At 38.5% G+C, this 26404-nt stretch overlaps 1 protein-coding gene across 1 annotated transcript in view; it reads left to right on the forward strand.

The window, feature by feature from the left end:
• DDRGK1 (DDRGK domain containing 1) overlaps nucleotides 1-26138 on the forward strand; it is a 46866-nt gene extending 20728 nt beyond the window's left edge. Inside the window, exons 3-9 of the mRNA XM_058803406.1 lie at nucleotides 638-744; nucleotides 3208-3309; nucleotides 15359-15481; nucleotides 18172-18210; nucleotides 21214-21270; nucleotides 21981-22029; nucleotides 24563-26138. Of these exons, the coding sequence (XP_058659389.1) occupies nucleotides 638-744; nucleotides 3208-3309; nucleotides 15359-15481; nucleotides 18172-18210; nucleotides 21214-21270; nucleotides 21981-22029; nucleotides 24563-24735 (650 nt within the window). The 3' untranslated portion in view covers nucleotides 24736-26138. The remainder of the gene's footprint in view (nucleotides 1-637; nucleotides 745-3207; nucleotides 3310-15358; nucleotides 15482-18171; nucleotides 18211-21213; nucleotides 21271-21980; nucleotides 22030-24562) is intronic.
• The last annotated feature ends 266 nt before the right edge of the window (nucleotides 26139-26404 follow it).

Consider the following 26404-nt stretch of genomic DNA (forward strand, 5'->3'; position numbering starts at 1 on the left):
AGGTAAATAATGCCGACCATTAGCACAATTTCTGTATCAGAGAAAAATCTCTCTTTTCAATTGTGGAAAGCAAGAAATATTTATGAAAAACCTCCCTTCAAAGGATCAGGGAAATTTTGGTCCAATTTCTGTATTAGAGAAAAATCTCTCTTTTTAATTGTGGAAAACAAGAAATATTTATGAAAAGCCTCCCTTGAAAGGATCAGGGAAATTTTGGTACAAGTTCTGTATCAGAGAAAAATCTTTTTTAATTGTGGAAAGCAAGAAATAGTTATGTAAAGCCCCCCTTCAAAGGATCAAGGAAATTTTGGTACAATTTCTGTACAATTTCTGTATCAGAGAAAAATCTCTCTTTTAATTGTGGAAAGCAAGAAATATTTATGAAAAGCCTCCTTTCAAAGGATCAAGGAAATTTTTATTTCTGCCTTCACTTGAGTGTGTGTTTGCCTTGTTACTTCTGCTCTGTGGCTTTGGCAGTCTCTTGTGATTTTTTCCCCTTTTTTCCATCTAAAAGCTCTTGTCTGAAGTGTGTGTGTATCTCCTTTTCATCTCCTGCTCCTTTCCTAAGCAGCACTGAAGTTCCTCTGAGAGACTTTTGACAGCTGATTTCAAATTTGTCATTTCTGCCATGTTGCAGAGGAAGAGGATGCTGAGGAGGTGCCAGAATTTCAGGTGTCTGGGAAAATTGGAGCAAAGAAGCAGAGGAAATTAGAAGAGAAACAAGCCAGGAGAGCACAGAGAGAGGTGAGGATTTCCTGCCACGTCTTCAGCAGAGAGCTGGGAATGACACAGAAAGCCAAAGCAGTGTCATCATCACTAAATGCTTCTTTTATCTTAAAAATGTCAGTTCAGCTTTTGCTGGCCCAAGAGGGCTGTGGAAAACTCTGTCTCATTTTCTTTCCGTTCAGGCTCGTGGGGAGGACAGGAGTTAAACTCTTGAATGCTCTTTTTTGGACGTTTCCACTGCTTTCCAGCTCAATGCCACCCCTGTCTCCCCTTAAAAATAAAAAATACATTCCAGTCCCCACGGAGCTGGTGCAACACCCTGGGCAGCTGTGAGGAGTGCTTCAGGTGCTCTCAGAAATGTGCTTTGGTTTGATCTGTGTTTAGCCATATTTATTATTTTTTTAGACTGAGGGAGATGAAACAAGATAACAGATAGAACAAGAGGACACAGTCTCAAGCTGCGTCAAGCGAGATGTAAGTTAGAATTAAGAAGGAAATATTTCACAGAAAGAGTGGTCAGAAACTGGAATCATTTACCCAGTGAGGTGGTGGAGTCATCATCCCTTGAAGAATTCAAAAAAAGACTGGATGTGGCACTTGCTGCCATGATCTAGTGAACAGTTAGAACATCGACTGGACTTGATGATCTTATAGGTCTCTTCCAGTCTTGAACTTCTGTGATTCTGTGTGATTCTGTGAAAAGCTTTTTGGTGTTAATTCCAGGGAAGCAAGAGGCATTTCGGCCTTCTGAAAGCAGCACTTTGTGCATTTTCCTTGGAATTGTTCTATTTTTTTATATATAAATTTTTTTCAAACTCTCTATTGTTCTGTATGAACATTTTTAAAGCTTGTGGAAATCCCAGGTTGGGAATTTTAGTGTCACCTGAGGTTTAAATCCAGTTTATTAGATGAAGCAGTTGGTAATAAACTTAATTACTCGTTATATATATACTTCCATTTTGAACCTTTTCTCACTGAGTGCTTTTATCATTTTGTTACTTTCCATACTCATTGAATTTAATTTTTCCCTTTTTTTTGGTGGAAAATGTGAACAAGCTTAAATGAAGTTGGATGAGCATCAGTTGGTGGAGCAAGGAATCTTCTGTTTCATTTTAAAACATGCTGATTTTTATTTTCCCATGTAGACAGATAAATTCCTTGGATGGGGCTTTTTCTCTGAAACTCTCAAAGCCAAGTCCTCCACTGGAATATTTTCTGCTTGTCCTTTTAATATATTTTCAAATAATATATTAATATATTAATTTATTTTATTACCGTATTTCCAATAATTTATATTTTATTATATTAATGTAATAATGTGATAATATAATATTTATATTTTATTAATATATTTTCATGCCCTGAGGAGCCTGAAAAAAAATCTTCAAAAAATCTAAACATAGCACGACAACACTGTCTTTATTTTTCCCTCATTTTGCAACAATTTCTTTGTCTTAACAACAAAAATAAAATCATTTTAAGATAAAAAATAAAATTATTGCTGCTTTTTCTACAAGAGATTCTGCCCAGGTAATGATACATTTAAATGCACTTTTTTTTACATTGTGTGTTCCAAATCCTTTTTATTTCCTTCCTTCTGTAAGGTCCTTCCTAACTAAACTTCAAGTGAGGAGAACTGAAATTCCATGATACAAAATTGCTCAGCATCACTGTTGTAATTAGCTTATAAGGACATTCAAAAATAAATTAGATAAGTGAGAAGAGTAATTTCTAAATTTACCAGAGAGTTGAGTGTGCTGAAGGGAGGGGAGGTGAAATCATAGTGGCTTTTTATTATTATTATTTTTATTCTTTTTGATGTTTCTTTCTATCTAAAAGGTGGGAAGAAACCCCCTCTTTCTTGAAATATTTGTTTACCTTCTTTTACTTTGATTTCTGTTCAGTTGAGGGCCGTGTAATTTATTTTTGCTTGAATGAGGAAACTCGTATTTGTTTCTGGTTTAGTTTGCAGTATTCCTAATAAAGACTGCACTACAGCACTTCTATTTCACATGATTCAGGGAAAAAGAGGAATACAAACTAAAAGTCTAATTTTATTGGTTTGTTTATTTATTTCTTTTAAATGTTGTGCACAACAATCCACAGAGTACTTCCTAGAACTTGGAAAATTGCTCAAATGCCTGAAAATTGCTCAAAGCCAGCTTGGTCACTTTAGCAAGTACCTTCCTACTTAAATCCCATAATTTTAAACAATTTTAGTTTAGTTTTATTATTTGTTTTCCCAGTATTTATCAGGACAGCAAGCCCACCCACCTTACAACAGGAACATTATTCTGCCTCTCAGAGAAAAATGCTTTCAATATTTAATTTTTTTTCTTGGTCTAAGTTGATAATCCAGTCACTGCTGAACATTTGCAGCATGGATCAAACTAAATGTGTATGATCATGGTATCATCATATGAAAGTTTAAAATGTAGATTCAAAAAGAGTAAAGTTTGGCTTGCATCATGTTTATTTCAGGCTGAAGAAGCAGAGAGAGAGGAAAGGAGAAAACTCGAGTCCAAAAGAGAGGAGGAGAGGAGGAAAGAAGAGGAGAGGATTCGTCAGGAGGAGGAACGACAGGTGGGAATAATTTTATTTATTTATTTCAGGAAATCCTGAGCCAGCTTTGCTTTGGGGATGGTTTCTGGGGGAGTTCTGTGCCCAGGAACCTGCAGGGACCACAGGGCCTGTCCTGCTCCAGCCACATCCAGAATTTGGGAGTTCAGGAATTTGCCCAGCCCGGCTCTGAGTGTCTCCCAAGGATGGAGATTCACAACTTCCCCTCTTCCCTGGGAGCTGCCAGCTGGAACCAGCAGGGCACAAAGTGAAAGGCAGCAGCAGCAGCAGCAATTCATTTTGCAAGTGTTGTGTGAAATTTCATTTTAATTTTATGTATTTGCATGTGCTTCCCAATGAAAGCTGCTTGAGCTGTGCATATGTGAGCAGGAGTGACCCAGAAAAACAGGTACAGCTCAGCTGAAATGCTGCTGGTGAATTCTTTTCATTAGAGAGGGAGGAAATCTTGGACATCAGAGCTGCTTTTTGTACTCAGTGCTGGCTGAGAACTTCGTGCTGTGGTGCTGCTGCAAGTTGTGGGGTGGAAAGGACAGAGGTGTTCTGCACAGTTCTGAGATGAAAAATTGCAGCCCTCAGCTCTCACTGAGAATTTTTTTGGTGTTTTTTTGGAAATTTGTGTCTCTGCTTCATGGAGATTTATTTTAATTTGCTCCAAGAGCAGGTTGTGTAAGTGGGGTGTGTTACTGATAATATTTTAGAAAGGAAAAGATGATTTTTCCTTTCCTCTGTTGAGGGTATGAAGGCAGGATAAAGCAATTTTAAAAAATAACCCATACATTACACATACAGATTATATCCATGAGATTTTTATGTGAATTTCCATTTAGCTCTAGGATTATTCCCCAAAAATCTCAAAATTTTCCTTCTGAATTCTCAGTTCCTTCCCATCAGTAGAAATCTTAAATTTCAGAAATTGGAGGGGGAGAATGTCAGCGCTACAACATCAGAATACGTAGAAAAATCTGAGATTTTGTAAAGCAGCTTGACCAAACTTCCAGAGGACCAATAATTCCACAGCTTCCCTTGCAAGACAGATGTACAAATTTATTTTTTTAATATTTTCCTTAAGTTCTGAGAGCTTCATGTTCTTGAAACCATTAATAATGGGCTGAGATGACTCCAGTGCTTTATGGGAATGGTGACACCCTGGCTGGACAGTGCCATTTAGTGACACTGGAACTTCCAGTCCCGTGCAGGGTGACAGCACAGAAGGTGAATTTTTAAGCAAATTCTTCCTGAGCTGGGCCAACCTGCTCCTCCAGGGAAGCTGTGGCACAGGACTGAGCTGTTCTGCTGGGCTTTAGCAATTTAGCTGGGTTAACTCAGGCACCATTGAAAAGTTCAGTAGAAAATAAAATTAGAATTTCAACTTCACACAAAAATATTTATTTACCTTCTTTTACTTTCTGTTCAGTTGAGGGCCATGTAATTTATTTTTGGTTGAATGAGGAAACTCTTACTTGTTTCTAGTTTAGTTTGCAGTATTCCTAATAAAGACTGCACTACAGCACTTCTATTTCACATGATTCAGGGAAAAAGAGGAATACAAACTAAAAGTCTAATTTTATTGGTTTGTTTATTTATTTCTTTTAAATGTTGTGCACAACAATCCACAGAGTACTTCCTAGAACTTGGAAAATTGCTCAAATGCCTGAAAATTGCTCAAATCCAGCTTGGTCACTTTAGCAAGTACCTTCCTACTTAAATCCTGTAATTTTAAACTATTTTAGTTTAGTTTTATTATTTGTTTTCCCAGTATTTATCAGGACAGCAAGCTCACCCACCAGGCTACAACAGGAACAGTTTCTCAGAGGAAAATGCTTTCAATATTTATTTTATTTTCTTGGTCTAAGTTGATAATCCAGTCACTGCTGAACATTTACAGCATGGATCAAAGTAAATGTGTTTGACAACATTTAATGTCCATGCTCAGCTGTTTTCTGGTAATTTGAAATTTGTCTTCATGGAGCCTGTAACAGGAAACAGAACAATTGAAGAGAGCCTGTCCTTAGGCTCAGAACATCTCATTTTTCCAATCTTGTTACAGCCTGATGGAAAAGGCAGAGCCTCTGAGAGGATCATTGGGTTTATGGAATACACAGGATAAAATGTCATTTATTTTCCTCTAGAGCAGGAATTCTTCATGTCATGGCTTGCCACTAGGAAGGCCTTGTGGACTGCACATGTTGTGATTCCATTCCCTCATCTGAAAGGCAAAATTCTGAGAGACACCTCAAGTAGTGACTGATAGCAGATAAAAACCAGGGTGGATCTGGTTTTTTAGAGGCATTTTGGTCACTGACATTGCTGTAGTTTATATAATCCCACAAGGCACAAAAAAATCAGTTTATCACTGAAATTTGCCTGAGAAATGTTGCAGTTGTCAGGTACCTCCTTTTCCCTTTCCTCTCCCAGAGTATTTCTGCAGAGACAAATCCCCAAACAAGCAGAGCCAGCTTTGGTACCTAAATTCCACTTAAACCCTTTTTTTTCCAGTGTTTTTCCTAAGAACTGCTACTAAAATTGTGCTGACAGGTAGGAACTGTGACTTGAGGGAGTTATGGGGGCTAAAATCTTGCCTAGCCTTGAGAAAAATACCCTCTGCTTCTATTTCAATAGATTTGTATGCACTTCTAAATAAAATGTGGTTGCCCCTTGGCTTGAGTGAGTGTTGCAAACCAGATCATGTATTTTTAAATTCAAGTTTCCTTTCCAGTGTTCTGCTGAGCTGATTGGCTGCAGGCCTGAGGAGGCTCCTTTATAACTGGCATTTGCTTCAGCTCTGCTTTACCCTGGGGATTTCCCTTTCACTCTTGGAGTTTTTTGGTGGTGAGCTGGTTTACCAGCTGACAGCTTATCAATGAGAGTGAATTTCCTCTGATGTTGCAAAACACAGTCTTCAGACAAAAACTGGCAGATTGCTCACACAAAAAAAAAGCTCTTTTTCCTTTGCCTGTGCACAGAAATTTTGGTACATTTGAAATTAAGTGCCTAAATGCACTTAGATTTTGGTAAATCTGCATTTAAGTGCCTAAATGCTCTTAGATTTTGGTAAATCTGCATTTAAGTGCCTAAATGCACTTAGATTTTGGTAAATCTGCATTTAAGTGCCTAAATGCACTTAGATTTTGGTAAATTTGCATTTAAGTGCCTAAATGCTCTTAGATTTTGGTAAATCTGCATTTAAGTGCCTAGATGCACTTAGATTTTGGTAAATCTGCATTTAAGTGCCTAGATGCACTTAGATTTTGGTAAATTTGCATTTAAGTGCCTGAATAAAAAAGATTTGGATCTTTAGAGCTGTAGAAATGAGGGTCAGCTAAAATCACAAGGATCCTCTGGAAGGTTTGACCCTAAAGTTTTGACTCTTTGATCATGGAAGAAGAGGCACCAAATTGTAGTTGTTTTATTATGTGAACAGCAAGATTTGCGTGTGTGTCTCAGCAGAGCTCTTCATTCATTGTCTGTTTGATATTTATATCCATTTTTCTACATTACCAGTGCATTTCTGGAGGCTGATGGAGAACCACTCCATAACTGCAATTTAAGCATCAGTTTTCAAGTGTGCATTCTTCCCTCAAAATCAATTTCTCATAAGAAAGGACAAGTTGAAAACCTTGAAAAAAAGCCTCATTTTTCCTCAGATTGTGAGAGGTTAAGGACACTTTCTGTCTAAGCAGGGAGGGGGGCAGGAATCCTACAGATCCATCTGCTCTGTGCCAAATTATTCTCAAAAGTCACTTTTGGCTTCCTGTAGAACCTGCCCTGACAATACAAAAACTGAATTCTGTACAAAGAGGGATTCTTTGATCCATGGCCCTCTAAACACTCAGGATGCTTTTCTTCATCCTAAAAATTGAGAAAACAGCCACAAATAAAGCACAGACAGGGAGCAGGTGTGCCTGAAGAGTGTTTGCTCTGCTTTCCTCACTACCAGTTTTGAGGTTTTGTCCACCCAAGCAGCATCCTGAGCAATCTGTGATCCCAAAAATCAATGTGTGCTTCCAGCTGGGAGCCTCAGAGAGATTTTGGGATAATAATATTCCAAATTTTGGAAATAATCCCTGGGATTATTTCTGCAGAACCTGCCCTGACAATACAAAAACTGAATTCTGTGCAAGGAGGGATTCTTTGATCCATGGCCCTCTAAACACTCAGGATGCTTTTCCTCCTCCTAAAAATTGAGAAAACAGCACAAATAAAGAAATGACAAGGAGCAGGTGGTGCCTGAAGAGTGTTTGCTCTGCTTTCCTCAATACCAGTGAGGTTTTCTCCACCCAAGCAGCCTCCTGAGCAATCTGTGATCCCAAAAATCCATCTGGGAGCCTCAGAGAGATTTTGGGATGCTGTGGGTTTCACTTTTTGGAAATAATCCCTGGGATTATTAAGAGGCAAACAGAGGGTGAAAGGAGCCTCACAGCACATCCAGGTCCTTGGTGGGTTGGGTGGGAAAAAGAACAGAAAACAAAGGTTTGAGTGACTCATTTATTTATTTATTTGTTCAATAAAAATGTGGTCAAAGTGGGATTAGTTTGTTCTTCACATGCAGTGGATTAAACTAATCAAAAAGAAATCTTTACACTGTTCAAGCCCTCAGTCTGGGTAACATTTAGATGGGCGAGGAGAGAGACCAAAAAAAAAAAAAAAAAACCCCAAAAAAATAAAAGCAGCTGAAGATGAGCATCTGCAGTTACCACATTTCCATCTGCTGGGATTTCCCCAGCACCCCACCCATGGCTGGGGGGTGGCCCAGCCACTCTCTGCTCTGAGCCACGAGCTCAGGAGGAACCTGAGTGCCCAAAATGTGGGGTTTGAAAGGGGGGTTTGAGCTCAGGAGGAACCTCAGTGCAAAAATGTGGGGTTTGAGGTCAAAAGGAACCTGAGTGCTCAAACTGTGGGGTTTGAAAGGGGGGTTTGAGCTCAGGAGGAACCTGAGTGCAAAAATGTGGGGTTTGAGCTCAAAAGGAACCTCAGTGCTCAAATGTAGGGTTTGAGCTCAGAAGGGACCTGAGTACCAAAAATATAGGGTTTGAAGGGTGGGTTTGGCCTCATATGTCAGGTTTGAAAGGCGGATTTGAACTCAGAAGGGACCTGAGTGCCAAAAATGTGGGGTTTGGGCTCAGAAGGGACATGAGTGCCAAAAATGTGGGGTTTGAAAGGTGGGTTTGAGCTCAGAAGGAACCTCAGTGACAAAATGTGGGGTTTGAGCTCAGAAGGAGCCTGAGTACCAAAAATGTGGGGTTTGGGCTCAGGAGGGACCTGAGTGCCCAAATGTGGGGTTTGAAAAGTGAGTTTGAGCTCAAAAGGAACCCGAGTGCCCAAATGTGGGGTTTGAGCTCAAAAGGGACCTGAGTGCCCAAAAATGTGGGGTTTGAAAGGGGGATTTGAGCTGAAGAGGAACCTGAGTGCCCAAATGTGGGATTTGAGCTCAGAAGGGACATGAGTGCCAAAAATGTGGGATTTGAAAGGTGGGTTTGAGCTCAGAAGGAACCTCAGTGCAAAAATGTGGGGTTTGAGGTCAAAAGGAACCTGAGTGCTCAAACTGTGGGGTTTGAAAGGGGGGTTTGAGCTCAGGAGGAACCTGAGTGCAAAAATGTGGGGTTTGAGCTCAAAAGGAACCTCAGTGCTCAAATGTAGGGTTTGAGCTCAGAAGGGACCTGAGTACCAAAAATATAGGGTTTGAAGGGTGGGTTTGGCCTCATATGTCAGGTTTGAAAGGCGGATTTGAACTCAGAAGGGACCTGAGTGCCAAAAATGTGGGGTTTGGGCTCAGAAGGGACATGAGTGCCAAAAATGTGGGGTTTGAAAGGTGGGTTTGAGCTCAGAAGGAACCTCAGTGACAAAATGTGGGGTTTGAGCTCAGAAGGAGCCTGAGTACCAAAAATGTGGGGTTTGGGCTCAGGAGGAACCTGAGTGCCCAAATGTGGGGTTTGAAAAGTGAGTTTGAGCTCAAAAGGAACCCGAGTGCCCAAATGTGGGGTTTGAGCTCAAAAGGGACCTGAGTGCCCAAAAATGTGGGGTTTGAAAGGGGGATTTGAGCTGAAGAGGAACCTGAGTGCCCAAATGTGGGATTTGAGCTCAGAAGGGACGAGTGCCAAAAATGTGGGATTTGAAAGGTGGGTTTGAGCTCAGAAGGAACCTCAGTGACAAAATGTGGGGTTTGAGATCAAAAGGAACCTGAGTGCTCAAAATGTGGGGTTTGAAAGGTGGGTTTGAGCTCAAAAGGAACCTGAGTGCTCCAGTGTGGGGTTTGAGCTCAAAAGGAACGTGAGTGCTCAAATGTGGGGTTTGAGCTCAGAAGGGACCTGAGTACCAAAAATGTAGGGTTTGAAGGGTGGGTTTGGGCTCATATGTCAGGTTTGAAAGGTGGATTTGAACTCAGAAGGGACCTGAGTGCCAAAAATGTGGGGTTTGGGCTCAGAAGGGACATGAGTGCCAAAAATGTGTGGTTTGAAAGGGGGGTTTGAGCTCAGAAGGAACCTCAGTGACAAAATGTGGGGTTTGAGCTCAGAAGGAGCCTGAGTACCAAAAATGTGGGGTTTGGGCTCAGGAGGAACCTGAGTGCCCAAAAATTTAGGGTTTGAAAGGTGAGTGTGAGCTCAGGAGGAACCTGAGTGCCAAAATGTGGGGTTTGAAAGGTGAATTTTGAGCCCAGTGCCCTCTCTGTGCCTGGCTCAAAATCCTGGCCTCAGTTTGTGAGGAGACCCTGAGGGTCTGGAGGTGTTCCTGGGTTATTTGTGTGGACACATTTGAGTTTTGTGGGAATTCTGCTGCCTAAATTTGACCCTGCAGCTCCCACACAGCTGCTCCATGAGCACGTGAGAGAGGAGAGGGTTAGAGAGATGGTGAAACAAAAAATATTCTAAATAAATATAAATATTCTAAATAAATATAAATATTCTCAATAGATATGAATATTCTAAATAAATATATATAAAAATCTCCTAAATAAATAGAAATATTCTAAATAAATATAAATAAATCTTCTAAAATAAATAGAAATATTCTAAATAAATATAAATAAATACTCCCAGCCATCCTGACAGTGCCAGGGTTCCCCTGCTCAGTCTCCACCTTGCTTCTCCCTGGGCACTTGTGCAAACTCATCTCTCCTCTTGCTCTGAACCAAGCTTTTAAATAAAATCCTTTTTTTTCCCTACAGATTGAATCCTAGGTGAATTTAGGTTGTAAAGCCTTTGAGGATCTTCATGAATTTTTAATTTTTAGATGGGAAAAAAAGGCAGCTGGAAATATTTTAATGTTCTGGAGAAAGCTACAAGCACCAGGAAGCTTTGAGGGCTGCCAAAGCAGTGGCTCAGAGCACCTGGAAATGCTCTGCTGAGCAAAATTCAGCATCTGGAAAACAAAATCCTGTTGGCAAAAGAGGGGCTGGTGGCTGAGTGTTCTGCTCTTCTGCCTTGTGTGGAATGGAAGTGCTGATAGGAACCTGCTGGGATATTTCCAGAAACTGCAAGGTGCTGTTTTTCAGGAGGGGAAGGAGCACAGGAAGGAGCTTTGTTCATTTTTTAGACCTTCCAGAAGCAGGAAAATGTGTTTTAGTTGTTGTTGCTCTCAGTGTCTTCTGATATTATCCTTTTTTTTTTTTTTTTTTTTTTTTTTTTTTGCAGAACCAGCTAGAAATTATTAACCAAAGCAACTTTGAGGCTTTGTGATTGGTATTTTTTCTTTATCCTCATTTCAAATCTTGCTGAATTACAACCTCTCTAATAGACCAGGGGAAGAACATTATTCTTGCCTTTCCAGGATCGAGATTAAATTTAATGCACTTACAAGAAAAGAACAATTGCTGTTGCTTCCAGATGAAATATGGTTTTGTTGTTCTTGGCATCTGGAGTGCGTGTAAGGGAAAAAATCTGCTGTTGGATTAATTGTTGTGGTGATGAATGACCCAAAAATGATCTTGTTGTGTGTCTCAGGAGCTTCCTCAGATCTGTAGATTTTTCATGAGATAGCAGTTTTAAAAAATGGATTTGGCTTTGCAGTTACACCAAGATCCTTTCAGTCCTGTTTTTCGCATTCTTGGATGTTGGCAGGATTCTTTCTGCTGACTTCCTGGGAATTTGATTTTTTTTTTTTTACATTTATTTATATATATATTTATTTTTGCAGCTATTTCTATTTTTATATATATTTATATGCTTTTATATATTTATATATTTATATAAAAATAAAACTATGTATGTTTTATATATTAATTATATTTTATATATTTATATATTTTATAGCTATAATTTTTAATATATTTATATAAATATAAAACTACTTTATATGTTTTATATATTCTATTTTATATATTTTATATATATTTAGATATATTTAGATAAAAATGAAACTATTTTATATGTTTTATATAGTAATTCTATTTATATAAATTTTTATATCTATATATTTTTATATTTATATAGAAATAAAACTATTTCTATGTTTTATATATTAATTCTATTTTTATATATTTTATATGTTTATATTAAAAACTATTTTATATGTTTTATATATTTATTCTATTTATATAATATAATAATTTTTAGATATATTTAAATTAAAAGAGGACCAAATCCTTTCTTTTTTACCAAAATATGTTTTTTTAATATGGATAAATTTTCTATATACTGAATGACCTAATGACCTGTTTCTGTCTCTCTTGGTTTGTTTTTATTTAATGGAACAAATATTTACATTCCAGCTCCTTAAGGAAGCAATTCCCATATCTATGTCCAAGATATAGTATGGCAAGCATTTAGAAAATTTATTTATTTATATTTATATGTATTTTATATCTATATATTTTTATATCTATATAAAAATAAAACTATATGTTTTATATAGTAATTCTATGTATATAATATAATAATTTTTAATATCTTTAAATAAAAGCAGGACCAAACACTCTTTGTTTTTTATCAAAAGACATCTTTTTTTAATATGGATAAATTTGCTATAAACTGAATGACCTGTTCCTGTCTCTCTCGGTTTTTTCTTTAATGGAACAAATATTTACATTCCAGCTCCTTAAGGAAGCAATTCCCACATCAATGTCCGAGATATAGCATGGCAAGCATTTAGAAAATTTATTTATGTATATTTATATGTATTTTTATATCTATATCTATTTTTATATTTTTATAAAAACAAAACTCTTTTATGTGTTTTATATATTCTATTTATGTAATATAATACATTTTTAATATATTTAAATAAAAACAGGACCAAATACTTTCCTTTTTACCAAAATATATCTTTGTAAAATATGGATATATTTTCTATATACTGAATGACCTGTTCCTGTCTCTCCGTGTTTTTTCTTTAATGGAACAAATATTTACATTCCAGCTCCTTAAGGAAGCAATTCCCATATCTATGTCCAAGATATAGTATGGCAAGCATTTAGAAAATGTATTTATTTATATTTATATGTATTTTTATATCTATTTTTATATTTTTATAAAACCAAAACTCTTTTATGTGTTTTATATATTCTATTTATGTAATATAATAATTTTTTAATATATTTAAATAAAAACAGGACCAAATACTTTCTTTTTTACCAAAATACATCTTTGTAAAATATGGATATATTTTCTATATACTGAATGACCTGTTCCTGTCTCTCTCTGTTGTTTTTTCTATGGAACAAATATTTACATTCCAGCTCCTTAAGGAAGCAATTCCCACATCAATGTCCAAGATATAGTATGGCAAGCATTTAGAAAATTTATTTATTTATATTTATATGTATTTTTATATCTATATCTATTTTTATATTTTTATAAAAACAAAACTCTTTTATGTGTTTTATATATTCTATTTATATAATATAATAAATTTTTTATATATTTAAATAAAAACAGGACCAAATACTTTCTTTTTTACCAAAATACATCTTTGTAAAATATGAATATATTTTCTATATACTGAATGACCTGTTCCTGTCTCTCTCTGTTGTTTTTTCTATGGAACAAATATTTACATTCCAGCTCCTTAAGGAAGCAATTCCCACATCAATGTCCAAGATATAGTATGGCAAGCATTTAGAAAATTTATTTATTTATATTTATATGTATTTTTATATCTATATCTATTTTTATATTTTTATAAAAACAAAAGTCTTTTATGTGTTTTATATATTCTATTTATATAATATAATAAATTTTTTATATATTTAAATAAAAACAGGACCAAATACTTTTTTTTTTACCAAAATACATTTTTTTTAATATGGATAAATATTCTATATACTGAAAATAATGGGAAACTGCAAATTTAGGAGCTCCCAGTAAAAACCTGTTCTTATTTAAAACATTTTCTAAGCAATCTGTCACATTCCCAATTAATCACAATTTTGATTTGTGAAGATGTGAATTCCACAGAACCAGGCATCACCATGTCACTGATGCTGGGCTTGGAGTTTTCTGGGCCAGAAAAGTCCAAAAAACTTTTATTGTGGCCTTGAAGGTTTTAATATTTATTTCAGGACAGGCTATGAAGTTTTTTTTTAAAGCCTGAAGCTTTTGTTTAACAAACAACATGTAAAAAATTCCTTTTATTAATACAATCATGCCTTGCCTCCTGTGCCTAAAACAGTTTATATTAAATAATTTAGGTATTATTTAATTTTATATATTATCCATGAGGGCACAGTTTGCTGGAAGAAAGGTTTTCTTAAGAAAGAGATTTTCCCTGAAAACTTGATTTTCCTGAGACTTTTACTCCCAATGTCCTGCAGTGGCAGAGCAGACCTGGGGCCAGGAACCAAAAATGTGAAAGTTGCATCAAAGTGCAGGGAGGGGCAGCTTTATTGTGGCCTTTAAAGCTTTAATATTTATTTCAGGGTAGGCCATGAAGTTTTTTTTATTGCAAATAACTAAAAGCTTAAGGCTTTTTAACAAACAAAAAGTAAAAGTAAAAAACTCCTTTTGTTAATACAATCACCTCCTGTGCCTAAACCACTTTATATAATAATTTAGATATTATTTAATTTTATATATTATCCATGTAGGAAGAAAGTTTTCATAAGAAAGAGGTTCTCCTTGAAAACTTGATTTTGCTTGAGACTTTTAGAGCTTCTCTCCACCAGTGTAATCCAGTGCTCCTTGTGAGCACTCCCAGTGGACTTTAAAGCTTTAATACTGATTGTTAATACAATCACCTCCTGTGCCTAAAATACTTTGTGTAATAATTTATATATTATTTCATTTTCTATATTATCCATGTAGGAAGGAAGTTTTCATAAGATTTTCCTTGAAAACTTGATTTTACCTGAAACTTTCACAGCTTCTCTCCACCAGTGTAAATCCTTGTGAGCACTCCCAATGTCCTGCAGTGGCAGAGCAGACCTGGGGCCAGGAACCAAAAATGTGAATGTGGCATCAAAGTGCAGGGAGGGGCAGCTTTATTGTGGCCTTTAAAGCTTTAATATTTATTTCAGGGTAGGCCATGAAGTTTTTTTATTGCCTAAAAGCCTGAAGCTTTTGTTTAACAAACAACATGTAAAAAACTCCTTTTGTTAATACAATCATGCCTTGCCTCCTGTGCCTGAAATACTTTATATAATACTTTATATATTATTTAATGTTATATATTTTCCATGTAGGAAGAAAGTTTTCACAAGATTTTCCTTGAAAACTTGATTTTACCTGAAACTCTCCACCAGTGTAATCTTTGTGAGCTCTCCCAGTGTCCTGCAGTGGCAGAGCAGACCTGGGGCCGGTTCTGCTTCAACCAAAAATGTGAATATTGCATCAGAGTGCAGGGAGGGGCAGGGACTTCCTGTGAGCAGAGCAGATTAATGCAAATGAAGCAGGCAGGTTGCTATTTAAGAGGTTTTCTGTCAGCTCTGCTAAGAACCAGCCCTGGCTGTGAGGTGGTCACTGCCTCAAGAGCGGCTTCTGAAATCGGTTGTGCCGTCAAGGGACAGCTTAAACTCATTTTTAAAACTTTTTATGTGCTGGCTGCAGAGGAAGGAGATGCTGCTTCACTTCAAACCTGGTTTGGGAAAGAGCAAACTTGACCACTTGTCATCTTTTCTGTCCAGGAAGAGGAAAAAAGGAAGGCAAAGGAAGAGGAGGAGAAGAGAGAATATGAAGAGTACCTGAAGCTGAAGGAGAGTTTTGTGGTTGAAGAGGAAGGGGTTGAAGAGTCAATGACAGAGGAGCAGGTATGTCAGGCTGGTTCTGCAGTTCCCCCTCTCCTGTTAGACTTGCTGCATTCTGTCTTGTTTAAAATGAAATTAAAAGTAGGAGTCAGCCAAAGGTTTTTGCTTGTGACAGCTAAATTGTGTCCGTGGCACAGGTTAACCCTGGAATATTTCCTGGGGAAGGCTGCTGTTCCTCATAGCAGGCCCCTACAGGGTATTTGAGTTCTGAGAGAACTTGCAGGAAATGAGTTCTGTCCTCCCTGTGTCTAAGAACTGAAATAAAACTCATCCTGGAATTCAGATTATCTCTCACTGTCAGCAGCTCTGCCTTACCCACAGAGACTGAGCCAGTGAAGCTGAATTTGGAGTTTGAAAGTGCCCACAGACCTTGGGGGCAGTTATTTGGGTTTGGCTTTATTTTCTACACCAAGAGAGCTGCTGTGAATTCAAATTAAAAACCAAGCTCTTGTCTCTAAAGGCTTCTGATAAGGGAATATTCAGGACAAACCCACACTGCTGCTCCTGTGGCTGCCTGCAGAGCTGCTGGGGATGGTGGCTGAAATGTGATATTTGATATAAAATCACAGCAAACCTGAAAAAGTTTTGCTGTGGTGGGAGGCAGAATTCTTGTTTTGTCTGCTGAAAACCTGTTAGACACAATTTATTTGCTATCACATCTTGCAATTGCTCTTGGGTTGTAGCTGCCAATTTGAGCTGTCCAGTGCATTTCTGGGGAAGGATTTATTTCAGGGCCATGTGTGCATTTGCTGCTCTGCTGAAGAGACTCTGGAATTAAATGGATTTGCTTTAGTGTGACTGAGAGTGGCTTTGAGCACAGCAGATTGTGCCCAATGTCAAGCACCACTGACTCATTGCTGGTTCCCTTGATGGATCCCTTCCCATCAAGAAAAATTCCTCCATCACACCAGGATTAACAGCAAAAGTTCTGTCTGCTGATGGGGAATTGCAGTGAACAGCAAAAAATACACACTTTCATGGACAATTCCTTCAAAAATCTGTCCCTGTCCTGTTAGGAGATGAGATTATCCCTAAATATTGCTGTGTTCCACTTTAAACACCTTTCAAACTGGAATGTGGTGATTGTCCATGTTCCTACAGCTGCCTGTCAAGGAGAAATTCATCTCCCTCCAGGTCAGAACAGAGAAGGTTTTAGGTTCCTCACCTCAAAGAGTTTGAGATGCCTGATGTCAGAACAGAGAAGGTTTTAGGTTCCTCACCTCAGAGAGTTTGAGATGCCTGATGTCAGAACAGAGAAGGTTTTAGGTTCCTCACCTCAAAGAGTTTGAGATGCCTGATGTCAGAACAGAGAAGGTTTTAGGCTCTTCACCTCAAAGAGTTTGAGATGCCTGCATCTTAACCTGAGATAATTTTAGTAGAGGTGTTAGGGGAGCTAGAATGTGAATTGCAGGTGATTTAAAAGTCACATTCAGAAATAATAACAGAGTACAGAGTTATTTGGAGGCAGCAGAAATGAGAAGGAAATGAAGCAGGCAGCCTGGCCTGGTGGTGGCTGAGGTTCTGAAGCATTTCAGTGTCCTGTTGGCAAAGCTGACTCTGCTGAAAATCACCTCCTGCCTCCAGAGCTCACCAGTTAATTAAGGCTGATTGATTCCTGGGGTTCCAGAGTAACCTGATCTCCTTTTAGCTGCAATGCACAATGTTTGCATTGCCTCTGCTCGCTGCATTTCAGGTGCATGGCTCTGAAATGCTTGAGCCTCCCCAGGTGCTGTGCAGCTGTGCTGCCCTTGGCCAGCTGCAGCTCCTGAGTCACTCTGGGTTTTCCTCTGCACAGAATGTCCTGGGTGTGTGATTTAATGATGCTTTAACTCTCCCAGATGTGGTTATTTCAGGGTATTTATGATGTAAAGAATAAAAAATTGGATTATAACCTTTTGGGAAATATTTAAATTGTACCTGAGCCACATTCTTTCTCAAAAAATACCTGTCAGAAATCCCTTGTGAAGATCAAATGTAGATTATTTTTCTTCCCAGTTCAGTATCTCAGTGTGTGTAGTTAAAACTTGGGAATTATGCAATTTAAACACTTTTAGAGTATTTATCTTCAGCATGATATCTTGATGCATTTAATGCTCATTAAATACTTAAATTGTACCTGAGCCATATTCTGTCTCGAAAATACCTGTCAGAAATCGCTTGTGAAGATTAAATCTAGATTATTTGACTTCCCAGTTCAATATCTCGGTGTGTGTAGTTAAAACTAAAGAATTATGCAATCTAAAGACTTCTATAGTATTTTTCCTCAGCAAGTTTTTGGTGCGTTTAATGCTCATGAAATACTTAAATTGTACCTGAGCCCCTTGTAAAGATTAAATCTAGATTATTTTTCTTCTCAGTTCAATATATCAGTGTATGTAGTTAAAATTTAGGAATTATGCAATCTGAACACTTTTATAGTATTTATCCTCAGCAAGTTTTTGATGCATTTAATGCTCATGAAGTACTTAAATTGTACCTGAGCCACATTCTTTCTCAAAAAATACCTGTCAGAAATCCTTTGTGAAGATTCAATCTAGATTATTTTACTTCCCAGTTCAATATCTCAGTGTGTATAGTTAAAACTAAAGAATTATGCAATTTAAAAACTTTTATAGTATTTATACTTAGCAAGTTTTTGATGCATTTAATGCTTATAAATCCAAAATTAAAATTGTTTTCCTCGCTGTCTCCAGTCTCGCAGCTTTCTCATGGAATTCCTGGAATATGTTAAGGTAAGGTGCCTTTGGTTTTTCTCCTTAGATGGTGTGAAATACCTTCTGTCACAATCTTTACTTCCTCTTTCATTTATTTAAATATTCAACAAGTAACAAAAGCGATCCCTTCGGTGTTATTTACTGAACCAGCACAAACACAATTATCTAAAATAATTTAATTCCAGCTGGGTCCTGGCTTTTGGGGCAGGATGTGGCCTGGTGGATCTCCCTCAGAGTTTATAGAAGCAATATTTGCTGTAGATTGGGATTTTTTGGGGCATTCAGGCTTTTTTGTTTGTGAGCATCAGCCACTGATTTAAAAACAGATTAAAAAGAGGAAGGAGAGCTGCTGTACCTGGAGGGTGGTTTGGAGCCTCCAACACTGGAACTGGAAAGCTCAACCCAACTTTTCTTGTGATTCCTTCACTTTTTTTTCTATCCATGCAGCTTCCAGGGTTTTTTATGTTCAGGAGAGCACTTTAAGAAGCAGCTGCCTTGTTTTAACCAGGGTGTGTCAGTCTCCCTTCCCTTCCATTGTGTGGCTGGGTGTTTAAAACCTGGGCTGTGCTCATTTGTGCTTTTGATCTGTGAGGGCAAATTGCTGTATCAAAGGTCAGATGCATTTTTCTCCTCTCACTCCAACACTGGCATGCAAATCTTTTTTCCTAATGAATCCCTTTCTTCTTTTACTGGAATCTGAACTATCAGGATGTGTGACCTGTGTGAAAGGCTTCTCCAGCAAACAAATCACTTGCTGCTAGTATCACTTGAGCTGCTAATCATTTTCTGTTCCAAAATCTCACATTTTGCACGTCCATTATCCCAGCAAAACCATGAATTTACAGCAGATTTATCTCCTGGAGTTAGAGATTTGCCTCATGGATAATTCTCCTTGGGGAGTCCTTTGGAAGTTCTGGACAGGAGCTCAGAGCAGAGCCCTGCAAAACTCTGCTAGGCTGCTCTCTGCTTCTCCTTCACTTCTGTAGGTAAAAAAAGGAAATTCCAGCGTCCCTTGGGATCTTCCACAAGTACTGGGAGCTTTCCATGGCATGACACAGACTCTGCCCATTGCCCCTGGGGTTGTGGTGGATGGACCAGATCAGTCACAAACTCCCAGCTGAGTGTTTCAGCACAAAATTCTCTATCAGTCACTTCATCTTGACGTCAGAGAAATTAAACTTGGGCTGGAAACCCAAGTCTGAATATTTGACACCTGATTTCCTCTGCAGAGCTGAGCTGCAGAAATGGGGCATTGCTTTCTTTCTCAAGTTTTAAGTATTTTTCTTTAATCTTGAGATTGTGCTTAGTGTATAGATTATGTATTGCCCTCATCTTCTGTTCTGTTCACAGAAACCATTGACAGGAAACAGTGCTGAGCTGCTCGTAGCTGTCAGGAAAAAAAATGTATAAATTAAGAGGAATTGGCTTTTTTTTTTTAAGTAAAATTGAATTTAGCTCTTCTGCTGAATAATTTCTTATATTTCTTATGCTGGTATCATTGACTGGAGATAGCTTACCCTGTGCTTCATTCTTAAGGGTGTTGGGAGCAAAATGCAGCCTCTTGCTGAGTACAGCAGCAGCATCACCCCTAAAATGAAATTAATTCAGGAAAATACGGATTTTTTTTTTGTTGCTGAAGGGAAGCTAAGCCTGTCTCTAGAACATGATGCATGTGGAGAAGTGTTTTATTCCCTTGGGACCTCATGTTGTCGTATTCCAGAGTGTGGGGGTGCACCCTCATCCCACCCCCTTGGGCTCTCATTCCCAGCAGGATCTGTCTTGGAAAGCTTCCATAAACTTGGTCATTGAAGGGAAATATCTTTAAGGGAAGGTTTAAGTCCTGTTTCTCCTGTTGATGTGGCTTTGCACCAACCCCCCCAGTCCCTTTAAAAGAAGATGTGACGAATGTTGGCAGTTCCCAGCTCTGAGAACTGAATTCCATGGACTGGTTCCAGTTCCATGTGTTCAGTCCATGGTATTCAGTTCTCTAGCTTGGCTGCATCAGACTTCACAGCTGCTAAATCTGTGTGTGCCTTCCTTTTGGGTCTGGTTTCATTAATGAAAAATATTCATCTATTTCAGCCTCTCTTGATTTCTTCAGTGGCCTCCCAGTATGCTCTCAAGACCAGAAACAAAGGATTTTATTGTTTGAAGCATTTTAATTTGTTACTGGAGATGCAGCTCCTGTGGCTGTACATAAATGGATTTTAGGAATGTAAACCTGAATATTAACTGAGCTTTCCAACACTTTTGTCTTTCCCAAGCTCCTTACAAACACTGCATCCTTTTGCAGCTAAACAGATGAGTTCCTAAAACTTTGGCAGAGAAGAAAACAGGAACCAGGTAGCTCCAGACAAGCCCTGCAGGTGTTTTCTCTGGAGCTACAGAGAAGCACAAAACCAGATGGGAGCAGTGGTGGCTGTGCCTTGACTGAGAAAAGCTGCAGGAAGAATCTGTCAGAAAGCAAAATGACAATGTGCAGTTCCAGCACTGACAATTTTAATAAGGTGTTGGCTTGCTTAGGAAGATTATTATGGCATTAATACACATGGCATCAGTAAAACAGAACTAAAGCACTTAATGCTGCCAGTCTTGCCTGGGTTTTATGTAAGTGCTGATACACACCAGTGATGGTTTTAAAAGCTGCTTTGAAACATCCCTGAAAGAAGAAAGGGATGTTGATAAAACACTCTGGAAATTAAAGGCAGCAGCTGAGAAACTCAGGAGGTGGAGGAGCAGAGTCCTTGTGCTCATCCCAGTGTGAGGAAAAGTCCAGGATCAATCAAGGCTGGCAGATGGGTTTAGCCTTGCCCTAAGTGGGTCAGAGCACTCAGTTTTTCCAGAGCTCCCTGCTTTAGGTAACCTCAGAGTTTTTCATCACAGGAAAGTGCTTACTAGGAAAAGTTACTAAAAGGAACAGGTTCTGCTTCGTCTGATTAATGCATTTTTTTATTGGAATGGAAAAAAATAAATAATCCCAGCTTGCTCATTCATCAGCTTAACTCTTGTTTGTCTCCACAGAAAACAAAAGTTATCCAGCTGGAGGACATGGCTTCACATCTGGGTTTAAGGACACAGGTAAAAAAAAGATAAAAAAATTACTTTCGGGGTGGAAGTGCTAATTTATGCTGGGCCCCTGCTTCCCTCTTAAAACAAAACTCCATTTGAGTGTGCAGTGGGTTACTTACAGGAATTTATCTACTTAAAATCTAAATTACAATTGCCTTCTGCAGTCATACAACAACAAGAAAGAGAGGTAGACATGTAGAAACCAACACTTAAGGTGCAGTGGAACTGCATGCTTGGAGTAACTGTAGAGTAAACCCAGCCATAAATTCAACAAGTTGTTGCTTTGGGTTGCTAGGAGAGGTTTGCTCCTAAAAGGAGCAGGAAAAGATACAAAAAATGTGGAATTTTTGAGCAAGGACCTTGGAGAAAGGACCTCAGTGCTTCATGGAACTACATGGCTCTGCACAGCCTTTCCAGGGAAGATTCCTGTAACCCCTGCTCCTTGAAACAGCCAAGTAATGGCAATAAAAGTCTCTTTTAAGGGGTAGGGAATTTAATTTGGACATCCCAAAATACAAAAAAAAAAAAAAAAAAAAAAAAAAAAAAAAAAAAAAATTACCCCTTTAAGACCAAAGGGCTGATTCCATCTCTCTTTGTGGGAGTTCTGAATTCCTTAACCCTGAGGGGTTCCAAGGTAAACCTCTGGAGTTGATCTGAGTGTGAAATGGTTTTTGCTTCCCTTTTGATCAGTCTGTTACTCCTTTTTCCCTTCTGCACAGGATGCAATCAACAGAATCCAGGAGCTGATGGCAGATGGCACCCTGACAGGTGACAGCCAAAGCACAAAGGGGATCTTCCTGTAGCTGCTGGTGCAGAAAATGCTTCCCTGTGGCAGAGACAGAATTCCAGTGCCATTCCTGCTCTGAGGATCTAGTAGGACTTGATAGCTAGATTTTTATATTTTATTTATTTACCCATCTGCTGAAGGCCTTTTGGGCTTGCTGAGCAGCCAGCTGCAGATGGGTTTTTATATTTTATATTTTATTTATAAGGATCTAGTAGGATCTAGTTTTGTAAGTTTAATCTAGTTTAATCTATTTATAATTTTAATCTACATATTTTAATTATAATAATTAAAATGAATAATCTGTATATTTAATCTATTTACAATTTGATCTATAAATATAATCTATAAATTTAATCTATATATAAGAGTCTAGTTCTAAGGATCTAGTAGGACCTGATAGCTAGATTTTTATATTTTATTTATTTACCCATCTGCTGAAGGCCTTTTGGGCTTGCTGAGCAGCCAGCTGCAGATGGGTTTTTATATCTTGTATTTTATTTATAAGGATCTAGTAGGATCTAGCTTTGTTAGTTTAATCTATTTTAATCTATTTATAATTTAAATATATATATTTTTTTTTAATTTTAATAATTTAAATTTAATAATTTTAATCTATCTAGTTTAATCCATTTATAAAGATCTAGTTCTCAGGATCTAGTAGGACCTGCTAGGTAGATTTTTATTTTATATTTTATTTATTTACCCATCTGCTGAAGGTCTTTTGGTGTTACTGAGCAGCCAGCTGCATGCAAATGGGTTTCTATATTTTACATTTTATTTATAAGGATCTAGTAGAATCTGCCTTTATAAATTTAATCTATTTTAATCTATCTTGTTTAATCTATTTATAACTTTATATATTTTAAATTTTAATTATTTAAATTTAATCATTTTAACATATATTTCATCTATTTATATTTTAATCTGTAAGTTTAATCTATCTAATTTAATCTATTTATAAGAATCTAGTTCTAAGGATCTAGTAGGATCTGCTAGCTTGATTTTTTTTTTTTTTTTTTTACCCATCTGCTGAAGGCCTTTTGGGCTTGCTGAGCAGCCAGCTGCTGATGGGTTTTTATATTTTATATTTTATTTATAAGGATCTGATAGGATCTAGTTTTGTAGGTTTAATCTATTTTAATCTATCTAGTATAATCTATGTATAAAGATCTAGTTCTAAGGGTCTAGTAGGACTTGATAGCTAGATTTATATTTTATATTTTAGTTATTTACCCATCTGCTGAAGGTCTTTGCTGAGCAGCCAGCTGCAAATGGGTTTTTATATTTTATATTTTATTTATAAGGATCTAGTAGGATCTAGTTTTATAAATTTAATCTGTTTTAATCTATCTAGTTTAATCTATTTATAATTTTAATCTATATATTTTTAATTCTAATAATTTAAATTTAATAATTTTAATCTATCTAGTTTAATCTATTTATAAGGATCTAGTTCTAAGGATCTAGTAGGACCAGCTAGCTAGATTTATATTTTCTATTTTATTTATTTACCCATCTACTGAAGGCCTTTCGGGCTTGCTGAGCAGCCAGCTGCACATGGGGCCTTCTGAAATCTGAATTTGAGAGGATCTCAAACTGGGATGATTTGGGGTGGTTTCCAAGCTGTGGAGACCCTTTCAAATGCCCTAAAGATGCTTGGAATGCAGGGAGGAGGAGGATGTGTGCTGTCCAAAGGCGGGGAGGCTCTTCCTCAGTGGAATACAAAAAGCCAGAGTTCCGTTCTCAGTCTGGCTGAGCCACAGGAGTGTGGGAGCTGAGCTGCATTCCCTTCAGAGGGGAAGCTGGAAAGGCTGAGCTGGGCCCCACAAGGACCTTCCTGCTCTGCTTTTCTCCACCAGCTGCCTCAGCTGGGAACATGAGCACCAGAAAAACAGGGTTAGGATGGGGAAGGGTCTGGAGAGGAATCCATGTGAGGAGCGGCTCAGGGCACTTGGCTTGAGGGGAGATTCATCAAATTCTGCAGCTTCCAACCCAGGGGCAGCTCTGATCTCTGCTCTGTGTGACAGGGACAGGAGCCAGGGAATGGCTGGAGCTGGGTCAGGGAGATTCATGGAGATCAGGAAAGGTTCTTCCCCCTAGAGGGTGCTGGGCACTACCTCAAATCGGCCAAAGCTCCAGGAGAGTTTGGACACCACTCCCAGGGATGCCCAGGGTGGGATTGTTGGGTGTCTGTGCAGGACCAGGAGCTGGATCAGTGATCCTGGTGGGTCCCATCCAGCTCAGGACACTCTGGGATCCCTGCAGCAGCTGCTGTGGAGCTCCCAGCCAGCTGTTCTCAGTGCCAGAACTTTTCCTTTGAGCAAAAGGAGCATTCCCAGGGCTCTGGGCTGCTGCTCCAGCTCCCAGCAGTGGCCAGAAAATAAAATCCTGCCTGGCCTAGGCGGCTGGATGGGATGTTCCTGCTGCCTCAGCAGCTGGAACATCCCTTCCCAAAGCAGTGAGTGATGCCTGGGGAGGTGAGGGGAGCCTCTCAGTGCTGTGTTTGCCCTGCAGGTGTGATTGATGACAGGGGAAAGTTCATCTACATCACAGCAGAGGAGATGGCAGCCGTGGCGCAGTACATCAAGCAGCGAGGCCGAGTGTCCATTGCAGAGCTGGCCCAGGCCAGCAACTCCCTCATCAACCTCCAGCCTGACAGCAGAGCTGTGGCTCCCACCCTGGCCTGAGACACACACACTGCAGGAGTTGAAGCTCTTAACGAGTAAAGCACATAATTAAAGGCAAATGAGAAGCTCCCAGGGCCGTTGGGGGTGCCTGAAGGTAGGATGATGTTCTTCTGAAGCACCAGCTGCAAACTCTAAGGTTTTGCTTTTCCTTCTGTTAGAACGGCTGTTAAATAGTAAAAAATGATTGTACAAGAGGCTGGCCAGGAGGTCAAACACTGGTGCACCTGTAGCCAAAAAGATCAGTAATTTATCCCCTGGCAGCCAGTCTCATGTTGCTATAAACAAATTTATTGTTGTTTGCAGATTCTGATGTCTGTATCAAATTATTTGGGATTGTTTGCATTTAGGATTCTCCAGGCTTGCTCTGCACTGTGGAGCTGTTTAACTTTGTGATGGACACAGGTTTGTTTGCATTCAGGATTCTCCAGGCTTGCTCTGCGCTATGGAGCTGTTTAACTTTGTGATGGACACAGCATGGGCTGCTGTACCCAGATTGGAAGGAAAGAGTAAAAAAAAAAAAAACTAAAAGTGTGTCTTTGTTCTTGCTGAAATATATCCTGAAACCCTGGAGAGAATGGTTGCTCTGTTCAAAATTCCAGGGGCTATTTCAGGAACCCTTTGCTATATAAATATGTTTTCCTTGGTTTATGTAACATGAGAAGTTTGCTTGCAGACAAGCTGCATCATTTCCCTGTGGCCAAGAGACAGAAACCCCTCCAGGGAAGGGCTGAGTGGCCTCATTTATTTATTTATTGTGCAGGCCAGTGCTGCTGATACCAACCAGATCTTGGTGATTCATCCTTTGAAGTCAGAGCCAGCTCAGAAGGCCTCAGACACCCCCACCCCTTGGCCTCTGTGTGCTGCAGGTCTGGGGGTTTTTCAATAAAAACTTCAGACACTCTGAGTCATGCGATTAATGTTCCAAGTTAATGATTATTAGTGCATTAATTGTATGGGTCAGTGTATTTCCTGCATAAGAATATTTATTTTTTCAATCATTCATTTATTCTCCTGTCTAAAATCAACAGAATTTATGTGGATGAACAGTAACTGGGGAGGACAAGAGGTTTTGTCCCTGCCAAATTTAGAGGTAACTTGAGCAGACTAAAAGCCACCTTATCAGTGGGATGAGACAGCAGTAAAACAATGGAAGGAAACATTCCCTTTTCATTTCTGCACTGCTGCTGGGTGTCAGAGTGCAGGAGAGTGGAGTTCCACCAGCACCACGTGTTGGTGTGAAAGATCAGCACATCCTGAGTGCTCTGCAACCACAGCCAGAAAAGAGGTTATTTAGCATTTGAGGTTTGTAAAGTCTCTTTCTTAAGGATTGCGTATTAAATTTTTAAAAAATATTTGGGTTTGCCATTATTTTTTGTTCTGTCTTAAACTATTCTTGTAATAAAATTGACAATATTGAAAGAATTGCAGAGGTTTGAAAGGTTTGTTAGAAATGGGCAGGACACGACTGTGAGCTCTGCCAGCAGCTGCTCTGCCCTCCTTATCCTCTTCCTCCATTTCCATTCCTGTTCTTTTCACCCAGCACTCAGGAAAACTCAATTTTCTCTCATTTTGTGGGTGCTCTGCATGTGAATGGTGAGGATTTACATGAGCCAGGAGAAAATAATGTAGGTAACAAAAAACACGAGTGGGGCTTCTATCTCTGCTGAAA

Source organism: Ammospiza caudacuta, chromosome 4, assembly GCF_027887145.1.
Source record: "Ammospiza caudacuta isolate bAmmCau1 chromosome 4, bAmmCau1.pri, whole genome shotgun sequence".
NCBI lineage: Eukaryota > Metazoa > Chordata > Aves > Passeriformes > Passerellidae > Ammospiza > Ammospiza caudacuta.